Consider the following 12,787-nt stretch of genomic DNA (forward strand, 5'->3'; position numbering starts at 1 on the left):
ACTGTTATATTATTAGTTTATATAGTCACGCATCAACTCTAAGTCTGAAAGCCCAACACTAACGTTTCTTTCATCTGTTTTCAGGATGTGGCCAACATTTCTAAGGCTATACCTCTTGACTGGGAGGACCCTGAGTCGACCACAGATTGAAGCCTCATTTAGGCCAAGCCAAGCAGGGTTTGTGGGTTGACTGTTTATTTGCATCAAAAACCATCAACCAACTAGTGAGTTTATCCTAATAGGAATCCATTTTAATAAAGTAATAACTAAAAAAGTCTCTCTCATTGCTGATCCCTGCAATCTTTCTCAGGAGTTGTTTATTCCGTATACATTGGGATTGATAAGGTCATACATTCTGAACAGTTTAGAACCATTAGAAATGACTGGATACACATTAACTAATGTTTACAGAGGAAAAACCTAGAGGTGGCGGTCTAGGGTACACAAACATAGCAATTTATTTATTTTGGTAGGTTACCATGCAACATAATCTATATTTTTCAAAAGGAAAATGAATGCCAGAACAGGTTTTCCAGAACACATTTTCCTGACCATCGCTGAAAGAGATTTGAGACACAGAAACATTCTTTTTGAACTGTTTTCAGCATCTTTGAGCCAACTGGTATTAAGTGAAGTCCGTTGCCTTGTTTACACTATATTTTCCTTAGTTCCTGCATGTAGCAGTACAATGGATTTAAATCAGTGGGATGGTTGCGAGTTCCCTGTGCAGTCAGCCAAGTTACTGTCAAAATCCTTTGAAAATTTGTCTTATCAGAATAAATATCAAGCAAAGAATATTCAGAGTGCCACTATAAACATTCAACAGTTATGACGGACAAATCTGCAGTGGCTCAAATACTTGGGAGGTCCTTGCCTGTTGGTTTGGTATTCATTTTAAAATAAATTCCTATTGTCTCAGCTGGCATTCTAACCTCTGCACCAGAAGAGTGTTGGTTTAAACTCCAGAATGGGTTGGAACTCAAAACCAACCGTGACACCTCAAATGAGATGCTGGAGTACTGAATTGTCAGATGTGTCATCCAAAAGACAAAACAGGCAGCTGAAGCCCTTCATGTGGTAACTTATAGGACAATACTGGACTGCCTGGTGTTCTGCCTAACATTTCTGTCTTCAACAACAGCAAATACAAGCTAATGGGTCATACATCACATTGTAGGTTCATACTACATGCAAAAGGCTGACACGTGCTTTCAAATAATTAATTTGATGCAAAAACACAGCATCTCTCCCAAGCACACTGGCAGAAAAATGAAGCCATGCTGTGGAGGTGCTGGTATTGGACCGAGGTGGACAAAGTCTGAAGTCACAGGATACCAGGTTATAGTCCAATCGATTTATTTGAAATCACAAGCTTTCAGAGTGCTGCTTCTTCATCAGGTGAAGCGGATAGATAAACGAAGGCCAGCTCTTTAGGTATCATAAAAATCATAGAATCCATTGAATGTGGAATCAGGCCATTCAGTACATCGAGTTCACACTGACCTTCTGAAGAGTATCCCACTCAGACTCACCCTCCCTAACCCTAGAACCATGCATTTCCCATAGCTAACTCACCTAGCCTGCAGGTCCTGGATACTATGGGTAATTTAGCATGGTCAATCCACCTAATCCGCACACCTTTGGATTCTGGGAGGAAATCAGAGCATCTAGAGGACACCCATGCAGAAACAGTAAGAATTTGCAGACTCCACTCAGAGTCGCCTGAGGTTGGCACCGTGAGGCAACAGTTGCTAACCACTGAGCCACTAGTGTCCAACTGTATCATTTTAGCATGCATTAAAATCAGCTTACTTTACTTTGTGCTAGATGCTCTGTGTAGGTGCACTCAATGTGGAATTTTGAAGAGCTGGCACAGCCATTGCGAGTCCTTGCCCCCTTGCACCCTGATTGATGTTGTGGTGTTGTCTACAAGATGATTTAAAAAGCATCATTCACAGGGTCAGTCAGCTTAACTATGCAAATTATGATGTCAATTGTACAGTTTGCAAGAAGGACATTAGATTGTTTTGGAAGTACAGAGGAACCTCGATTAACTGAACTTCGGATCATCCAAACAAGATTGCAAGGTGCTGATGCATGGCTAGCTATGTTATCTGGCATTCAATTAACCGAACAAAATACTCCCTGCCTGCTTCCTTCAGGAGGTTCCTCTGTATATAGCTTATTTCTTATAATCGGAGCTCAAAATGTGTTGCTGGATAAGTGTTGGTCATGTACATTCCATACATTGTTGCGCAACGTGCAGTAAAGTGGGGTGTGAACGATGGGTACTGTTTAATTTGAGTCCCGCTACAGCTTCAGAGCTAGGTCTCAGGTCACCGTCACTCCTTGCCGTCATTGATCGACCCTTCATAGACAACAGAATCTTGCAGTAGAAGCAGCAATCATTCAGCCCATTGTGCTTGTACTGAATTTTTGAAAGAACAATCCAATTAAGCCCAGTGTCTCAGTTCTTTCCCTATTCCTCTGCAAATGTTTCATTCTCAAGTATGCATTCAATTCCTTTTAAGTTACTATTAAATCTTCTCCCATCCTTTCAGGTTGTGCATTCCAGATCTTAACAGTTTGCATGCAAAATTACATGCTCATTGATGCTATACCTTTTTAGGAGATTATCTTAAATTTGTCCTCTCTGATTACCAAACCATGTGCTACTGGAAACAGATTCCCCCTTATTTCCTCTATGAAAATACTTCTTAAATGAAAATAATTTTTAAACGCTGACATTAAATCTTTTGTTAGGCGTCTATGCATTTATATCAGAACGGTGCTAGAAGTTCAAAAGTGCGAACTATGATTCACGCTTCTGAGATGAATGTGAGCACGCAAGCTTATTTTGCACAGCAAATTAATTGGAGACCTTGTTAAAGCTTCTAAAAACATCAGAAATGAAAACTGTTTCAAAGGCCATTTCTGGGAACCCTGCAGGGAATCTGAGCCTTGTGGGAAGGGCATAACTAAGTGAACACTTCTTTCTCTTTTAGTCCCTCTCATTAACTTATACACTCCAGAGTTCGCACTCTCCATGCAACACTAAAAACAGTTTTCTCTTTCCTCCCGTTTAAACTATACAAGGAGCCATAAAAAGTCTAAATTAATGTAAAATTTAGAAACCTGGATTTAGTTACAGCAGATTGAAGGAGCCAAGTAATATGTCTTGCTAATAAAAATGTGGACTGGGCTCATTAACTGGGATTCCTTGCTGTAAATAAATTGTTCCATCAATGTATCCCTCCCCGTTTCTAAGCAACATCCCACCAACTAAATTTTCAGCCTTGCCATTGGCCATGTTGGACTTAATTTTCACAGAAACACACTTCTGTTCACCAACATTTCCCTTTTACGTATCTTCCTGCACTATTTTTACCAAGGTGGCAGATGGTTTAGCCACCTTGATCCGACTCTCTGGAATTTTCTCACTAACTTCATTCTGCTTCTACTTTACCTTCCAACACCTACCTATTCTCCTCATTTCCAGCTTTCAACATGGCTCAGGTTATGCACTTGCATTCTCCTCTCTTCCACATGAAGCACTTTGGATGATTCTTTGCACTCAAAAGTATTGCGTAAGTGCAAATAGTCATTTTCATTCTATCAACCATACCATCAGCATCAGAAGTTAAGATGCACAGGTTGATTCAGTCAGTACTTCACTGTTTTAAAAGATACAGCAGGCTGTCTTTTAAAAACCTGACTCTAGATTGTAGTCTAGTTTCACTGGACTAATATTGGTATCAGCAACATAACTTGTGCACCACAATCAAATGCCCAAAATGCTTCACATGCAGCAATGAGCCATATCTATTCTTCTTCTCTTCAAAAATCAAACATGTTAAAAAAAATTGAAAACATGTTAGCAATCATTTTTAATTGTTGGTGATGCAACATCGTCACAGAATAATGTACTGCTGTAGCAGTATGGTTTGGACTTAATTCCACAAATTCTTCAAGTTCTCAATCTTGACTTTATAATTGTGAAGGGATAACACTTACAAAGCTGTCTCATATGCCTACCTTCAAGTCACTGCTAAGAAAAATATGACCACAGATCACTTATTTAGTCACCAGACAAGGTTTGGACCAACTGCAAGTGTGGGATCCCCAGGGACTTTTGGAAATGGAGGCAGAATCAAGTTCTCACAGCAGTGCAATGCAGAAAAAAAAATGAACTTGAGGCCTTTTACTTTGCTGTCAGAAAATTCTCTCTTCTCATCAATGCCCACTCAACTGAAGATATAACTTTTTTTCCTTGTGACACTATTCTTCATATCAGACTCAAGATCAGCTGGCATATCTCATCAAGTGGCTCTATAAGAATTTTCTGCATATGCCTAAATCCATAGACATGTTGTTCTTGAAAATGATACAAATTGGTTTTGGATGCACAGGTGATCGAATCCTTGAGAACCCAAGATATCTCCTCCTTGTTATATGCACATCTCAGACAGAGAGAGAGGACGAAACATCCGTTACAGCTGGTACTCAGACTGGTAGAAGAGACCATTCATTTTCCTACACAAATAAAAACTTGAAACTACGCATTTCTTACAACTCTTATGGCTATATATGTTACTTATGGGCAGTGACTTAACAAGTCTTTGAAGAAATGTTGCAGCTGGCTTCTTCCAAACATTGGAATATTGCACCACTTACTATGCTATGTTGTATAATTTTTTTTCTTTTTGAAATAACGTATCAGTGGACTCACTTGTGAAATCTTCCCGCACGATCTTCAGTGTCTGCGTACAGAAACATCTTATAGGCATAGTTCTCAATGTGGGCATTCCCCACCACATCCTGTGTAATGGATTCATTGTCACCCAATTGCTTCTTCATCTGAAAGGAAGACCAAAAAAAAGCGACAGGCTTTAATATCACAACAGCAGTTTTTTTTCAGGTAATTGCATTTTCTTGACAGTGAGGTGAAGAGCTTTGGGTGGAAAGGTTTTTGGCTCTGAGTGATTTGAAGTGAAAGGTTTCCTTCCAGCAAGTTGCAAAAATATAAACTGCTTGGTGTTACATTAACACTGATCCCTAATTTACCTCGTATTCCCTCTAATTCTCGATAACTACAAGACCTTGGCCTTGCACCATGACCAAAAGGATTGCTATTCATTACTGAGTGGCAGAAGACATCACTCAATGAGCATGGTTAATTATGAACGGATGTGGCATGACGTTTGGATCCAAATATGCTATTAGACTCATAATTTTTGAATGGATTGAAACCTGACTGTGCAAAGAGCATAAATTGCAAGCTCCACCAGGAGTCCTTAAAATTCTGGTGAAGTTTAACAGCCCGTAAAAGTAGCCCTTCTGAGCTTTATAAGGACTCTAACAGGAGATGAGATAGAGAATCGTATTTCAGAGCCTGCCTTGGAAGTGGTACTTTCAAGTAGGAGGTGAGGCTGACATTTTCCATGTAGTTACAATTAAACTTTTTATTTGAAAGCAAAGCTCTCGCATAAACCAGTGTTAAACCATAAGTGACTTCGCAATAAAATGGCAGAATTAGCAAAACAACTACAATGCTATATATCTTATGTAACCATTGCATTTCATCACAACAAAAGGAAACTTTTGCATAAATAACTATACTTATGAGGTTTCAATCTTGGAATGATGCTAATTGAGAAATGACGTATGTTTCGGTATATTATTTGAAAGATCTTCTTTGAAATAATCAAAAGCTTACAGAAAGTATTTCAGAAGACATTGCAGGATTCAAGCATGTATTTTTGAGACCTTCAGAACTCAAAGGATCCATATTGCTTGACAGTATATATTTCAAAGCTCCCAGCCGAGTTAAATGCAACAACTTCTAACAAAACAAATTGCCATAAACTTAAATTACTTATCTTTTGAATGATAAAAGCCACTGGTGAATTGTACCACAATAGTAAACAATACCATTCTGTTAGGAGGGAATTTGAGACAGGACATGAAGCAGATGTATTAGAATTGCTCTGTTGGGCTGGAAAAGGGGAAAACAATATCAGAGTTCCCACTTCTAGTAGAGAAGCAAAACACTGCAGAAGTTGGAAATTGGAAATAAAAATAGAAAATTCTGGAAATATTCAGCAACAGTAGAAAGAAAACTGGATTTAACGCTGAAAGTCATGCTAACAAAAGGTCATCCACCTGAAACATTAACTGTCTTCATTCTCTGCAGCTTCTGACCAATCTTGCATATTTCTGACTTCTTCTGCTTATCCAATTCAATACAGCTACCCAGTCACTCTTTCTGGATTGAAATGTACATATAGATATTGAGTGAAGAGAGATCTGCACTTGAATTCAACTGCACTTCAACAACCTACAAACACGGATATCTGCTGCTGGAGATGTAATCAAGGATTGTCTACAAATGAATTGAGGGAAGCAGTATTTCATCTGATCAGGGCATTATTGATGAAAACTTGAGAATTGAAAATGAAATGGTCACTAAATGACTTGAAAGGAAAATCTTCATGTAACATCCAGAACAAAAGAACTTTAAAAATGACCAAAAATATTTAACACAACTGCAAGTTTCTTGCAATAATGCAACATTGGGTGATACAGGCATGAAATCTCAATAGCTGCCTTCACAAGGTTAAAGACACAATTTCACTGAATGATGGCCTGGCACTTTTATCCTATTTGGAGAAAAGTAATTGAATGATTAACAGATCTTTGAACTTGCTCTCTTGAATCCTAATAAGTGTTTGGTGTGGTTGGGCTGGCTATATGCACCCAGCTTGAAGAAGGAACAGTGCCTAAACCTTCTCCTTGGCAATGAAAAAAAACAGAAACATATTGTTAATGGGCAGGTTACCAATCATAACAATCAGGGATTCAGGAAAACTACCCACTGAGGCGAGATATTTAGACCTGGAAATAATAGAAAACTGACTTGGCACAGACTCCTCCAGCCTGTCATCAGTATTCTAATATTCCTTCATTCAATAAGGTGTTGCAATATTTGTTGCAAATCCAAATATAAGCAATGAAAGATAAGCGAAAGTTGGATCCCACTTCACAGAAACTGAGCCTCAATGTCTCCTTAGAACAAAATTATAATTCTAACTGAAAAGTGTTGACTCATTTTCACGTTTTTTTTCTCTCCTCATCTGTGCGTTAGTCAGGTGCGATTTAAGTGCAAGACATTTTGTCACTCAAAAAGTAACTTCCAGATTGTCATGGTGCAATAAAGTGACTTGTGAGATAATGAGGGAGACTTGAAAACCTGAGCGCACCAGATTTTCTCTGTTTGCAAAACAAAAGGACGCAGTACTGACAATTTCACTGCAGCCCTTCGATTTACTTTCAAAATTATAACATGCCTTCACTCGCGCTGGAATTAGTTGCAAACTCTCCAGATTGTCCAGAAGTTTCCAGGATTAAAAATTAATCATTGTGAACAACAACTGGAAGAAAAACAAATCGCACAATTAAAGTGCATATTTTTTCCATTTACTTTGAACACTTTTGTTTATTTGTTATATAAAAAATTAGGAGATTGGTGAGGGGCAAGAGAAAAAAAGATGGTTTGATTTGACAGTCAAGAATCACTAAGTTAAAAGGGTGTTGCCTTCCAAATGGTGTGGGAAAGATGTGCAGCACAGGTATGAATTTGTTGGGTGCCCAATATTCAATGGTACTCACATTGGCTTTATGCATAAGCCTGTCAGTTGGAAACAGGGCAGAAACACAGTCAGAAATCTGCAAAAATAACAAGATTGTGCAGATAGGGCAACTCGGGACACGTGGTAAGATCTCCAGGAATGAGGCCAAGCAAAGTCAACATGCCATCTGGATTATAGGTTCAAGAATTGGAAAAGGATTCAAAGCCATATTCCTTCAGTTCAGACAAGCAAAACCACCAACTGAACCAAGCAAACATTCTACTATTGGTAACGCTTTAACAAATGAAGTAGGGTCTCAAATGGGCCATTTTCTTGCACTCCACCACTTTAAGTTTGATGCTGATGCAGAAAAAAACAACCAATTCATGTGTATAGACTATGGTGGAGCAGCTCCAAGGAAATTGTTGAACTCAGTGTCATATACAAACCCCATTTCTTCTTTATTTCCTGCTCGAGAGGCCACTAAGTAGAGAAGTGAGTCACGGAACACACTGTCCCTTTTGGATTACAAGGTACCCTCGACTGTTAGACCATTGGACAAAATTAGCACTAGCTTGCCTGGGTTGATAACACTTGGGGCAGTCAAATCTGAACAAAAAACAGGCGGGAAATGACAAAAAAATGTGAGAGACCCTGGTGACTTTTGAACTCCTTGCAATAAATTCAACTGATACTCACGTATCTTCCTTGGCTAAGCAGGTCTCATTTCAGACTGTAGGTGGAATTATTTGGTGAGGAGGGATGGGAAGAAAGAAATAAAAAAGGTGGAACAAATAAAATCCTACTCAACAGGAGAAAACTCATCTCAAAGCTTATTTAGACTAGTCTGCTTGATTGGCACCACATCAACTCAAGAAAAATTAAGAACTGTCTGCAGTGGTTGAAGGGGACAGCTCCACCACCACCTACTCAAGGGCAACTAAGGATTGCCCACAATTGCTGGCCGAGCCAGCTGGGCCCACATCCTGTGAATGAATTAAACAAACAAGCTGAACAGAGCCAGTAGAAGGCAGCTCTTAGAGGAACTCAATTTTTTTGGAGTGAGTGACATTTCTCTCTCAATCATACCACAGTGGGGCACAAATAACCAGACATTTTTATTTTTCAATTTATTCTTCCTTTATTCTTTCATGGAATATGCAATCACTGGCAAGGCCAAAATTTATTGTTCATCCCTAATTGCTCTTGAATTGAAGCAAAATGCTGCAGGTATTGGAAATCTGAAACAAAGAAAATCCTGGAGGAGCTCAGCACATCTGGCAGCATGAGTGGAGAGAGAAATAGATTTAGCAGTTCAAGTCCACTATGTCTCTTCTTCAGAACCCAGTTGAGATGCTGCCAGACCTGCTGAATTTCTCCTGCACTCTGTTTGTTCTTAAATTGAGTTGCTTCCTAGAAGCAACCATATCACTATGAATCTGCAATCACATGGAGAGCAAGGGTGACAGATTACCTTCTCTGTGGCACATTGTTGTCAAGATCCATCTGGTTTACAATCAGTGATAATTCCATGGTCACCATTTCAGAGACTAGCTTTACATTCCAGATTCTACCAATTTCATTTTAATTCCATCAGCGGCTGAGGTGGCATTTGAATCCTCAGTCCCAGTGCATTTGCTTGGATTAACCAGTTCCCCTAAGTGGAGAACTGCAAGCAATAAGCAGGCAATAAAGCTAAAGAAAAGAACATCAATGCAAGAGTGGAATGAGAGAAGAATGAGAAGCAAATCAGTGCAAAGTAAGTACAGAATCATTGAATGGTGACAGCAGAGGAAGCCACTAACTCTGCCATGTTTGTTAAGGAGCAATTCACCTCGTGCTACTCGGCAGCCTTTTCTTTGTGACTTGACACATCCTTCTTTATCAGATATTGAACCTGACACCCTCTTGAAAACCCTGATTGAATCTGCTTCAACCATACTTTCAGAAAGTGCAGTCTAGATCCTAAACACTCGCTGTGTGAAGATTTTTCATGCTGCCATTGCTCCTTTTGCCAACTGCCTGAAATTTCTGTCTTCTGGTTCTTGATTATTCCACCAGTGGGGAATAGTACTTTCTTAACGACTGAGTCTAGACCCCTTATGTTTTTGAATACCTCCATCAAGTCTCCTCTTCAAGATTCTCTTCTGCAAGAAGGACAGTTCCAACTTCTCCAATTATCCAATAATGGAAGGTCTTCTTCAATGGGACCATTCTAGTCAACTTTTCTGCAGTCTCTCTATTGTCTTTGCATCCTTCCTAATGTGCAGCACCCAGAATTGCACACAATCCTCCAGTTGAGGCTGAACCAGTGAGCCATATCAGAAAAAGCATGCATGCATTTTAAAAGTGTTTTGATGCAAGAGTGTAGTCTATGGAAAACTTTATATGTGAAGGACTTAACAGATGGCGATTTTTAAAAAAATGCATGGATTGTTTCCTGGAATCGAACAGCTCTGAATCAAGTTCTGAGTTGGTTCTTAGTCAGACCTATAGCTGTATTTAATCAAAGTTCTGCAGTAAAGATTCAAGGACAATGAGACATCACCATTGGGGTAAGAAATTTTGACAAGTCAAAGAAATCAAAAAACCAGCCACTATTCTTAAATTTTTATCCTCCAAAATCAAAAAACCAGCCACTATTCTTAAATTTTTATCCTCCAAAATCAGAAGGTATGTTCAGCAGAATAATTCACCCATTTGAGAAGCATTTCAAAATCAGTACTCTATCTAGTTGAATATATTATGAACATATTTGAATAGGTTGTTGCAGAGGACAACAATCTAGCTCTTTTCAATGCAGACATTGTATTTTGTTTTGGGGTACTAAACCTTACAAGAATGTGTATCAACAGCTTAGGAAAGATCTCTACTTTATTATATCCATTGACAGCTTATTCCAGATAACTACTATGTGCACTTTCAGCAGCCTGTTAATTTGCAGGTACAGAAATTCCAATACAGCACAGGTGCACTTCTTGGTTTTCAAAGAGATGTTAAGTTCTCACTGGCACACATCGTTTATTAAACACAGCAGCGCATGTGAATCTGAGACATGCAGACTCGAGTGACCCTGGGTTTAAGGACAGCTCTGAGGTAAGACTGTAGCTATTAGCCAGAAGTGAAATAGGAGTACAGCTGTTCAAACTCATCATTCTGAGGTTGTGGAGGTGCTTTGTGAGGGGTGAGGAGGAAGAATCCACAAAAGGTTCTCACTCCAAATTATCACCCTGCAACACCTTTGCCAGAAAGCTGCATTTCTGAATTTGTCAGAAAAAGAGACCCCATTTCTATGTTTGGCTTGCATGAAGTGGACAAGGAGGTAATGTTCCTATTGCTCCAACTTACCCAGCGAAAGACCAATTCAGTGGGGTCTTTGCACAAGTGGCCATTCTTATGTGAACCCATTTTATCAAACTTGCCCTGCCATTCGGTACAATCATGGCAAATCTTTAACCCCACTTTTCTGCCTGCTATTTGTACCACTCAATTTCCAGAAACACCAAAAGCGTTATTGACCCATCTTTAAATGTGTTAAATGATAGAGCATCTGGTGTCAAAAATTCCAAAGTGACACAAACATTTGAGTGATCAATTGCATTTATTAAGTGCTACATCAAAGCTTAATGTGGAAAATAAATGTTCATGGTGGAGTGGGGAACATATTGACATGGTTAGAAGATTGGCTTGCTAATATGGATCAAAAAGTTGGCATAAGGGAGTCATTTTCAGGCTGGCAAGTTGCAGCAAGTGATGTGCCACAATGATCTATGATCAGGAGCAGACCTCAATTGCTTACAATTATGTAAGTAACTTGGATGAAGGGATGGAAGATAGGGTTGCCAAATTTTCTGAAGACACAAAGAAAAATAGGAAACTTAGTTACGATAAGGACTTAAAGAGGCTTCAAAATGATAGTGATCCGTTAAGTGAGTGGACAAAGATCTGGCAAATGGACTGAAATGGGGTTAATGTCAAAAATCCACTTTTTCAGGAAGAAAAAAGCAAGCATATCATCTAAACGGTGAGACATTGCAGATGCAGAGGGATCTAGGTGCCCTGCTTGAGGGTCAAAGTAACGAGGAAATCGAGTTGACATTTAAACAGATGAAGACATTGTTGAGGATTGGTTGTCTTTGGAACTCTCTTCTTTATAAGGAGGCAGAAGCAAAGTCCTTGAATATTTTTAAAGGAAAATATAGACTCTTCTCAGGTTATCAGGGATAGTTGGAAACACAGAGGAAGCTACGACCAGATTAGCCACGATCGTATTCATTGGTAGAGTAGACTCAAGAGGCTTAATGGACAAGGAGGGCTTAATGGACAAGAGGAGGGAGTAGGTCATATGAAATAATTGCTTCTCGTCACAGTGCTAAATGACCAGCCTTATAACCTGAGGCTGTCCCTTGTATTAAGATCCACTGAACAGCAATAGCAATTTTGCCCTGATCCTCTCACGTCTTTTATCTTTTGGTAGAATCAACACTCAGTCTTTTAATTTTCAGAGGATTAGGCTCCATTTACTCAGCCTCTCAATAGATGACAGCATCCATGGCCCAGAAACGTGGGCCTCCTCCAACTCAAGAATTTCTTTCCTTAAATATACCGATCACAACATTTCCAAACAAAAATCTACACTACGTCAGAAAGCAAAGCAAGCATAGAGAAATGAATTTAGTTGGCTGGGGATGGCTATGAAAGCATTTCCGAATGGAAGAAACTGAATGAGATGCTCAAACACAACCTGGTCCAGTCTACACATGTCAGTAGAGTGAGAATTCCCAAATGGGAACCCCGATTTACTTTCCCTGCTGAGGACAGGAAGAGTAAGCTCAGTATTGGGGATCTTGTGGTATAGGATCTTATGAAGTACACTTTGTCAAAAATTATGAACCAAACTGGGCATCAAGTTTAGGATCAAACCTATTTTAGTACCTCATGCATTTCATGAATTTTACCAGTGGAAAGCAAATACTACAGGCATTGCTTTGGACAAACTAGTGAACCAGAAGGACATAACCCTTTATAAAAAAAACTGATATCTACGCATCAAATTCAGCAACAAAAGACTTTGGATTTTATTGTAAATCTGTTCTACCTTTCCATTCTGGATTCTTTCCCTGACAAGAAGCCAAACCTCCCACCACAGGCAGTGTGAA

At 39.2% G+C, this 12,787-nt stretch overlaps 1 protein-coding gene across 1 annotated transcript in view; it reads right to left on the bottom strand.

The window, feature by feature from the left end:
- vta1 (vesicle (multivesicular body) trafficking 1) overlaps window positions 1-12,787 on the bottom strand; it is a 173,465-nt gene that overhangs the window by 82,841 nt on the left and 77,837 nt on the right. The window contains exon 3 of the mRNA XM_072580318.1: window positions 4,730-4,857. Coding sequence (XP_072436419.1) covers window positions 4,730-4,857 — 128 coding nt within the window. The remainder of the gene's footprint in view (window positions 1-4,729; window positions 4,858-12,787) is intronic.

Source organism: Chiloscyllium punctatum, chromosome 11 (genome assembly GCF_047496795.1).
Source record: "Chiloscyllium punctatum isolate Juve2018m chromosome 11, sChiPun1.3, whole genome shotgun sequence".
Taxonomy (NCBI): domain Eukaryota; kingdom Metazoa; phylum Chordata; class Chondrichthyes; order Orectolobiformes; family Hemiscylliidae; genus Chiloscyllium; species Chiloscyllium punctatum.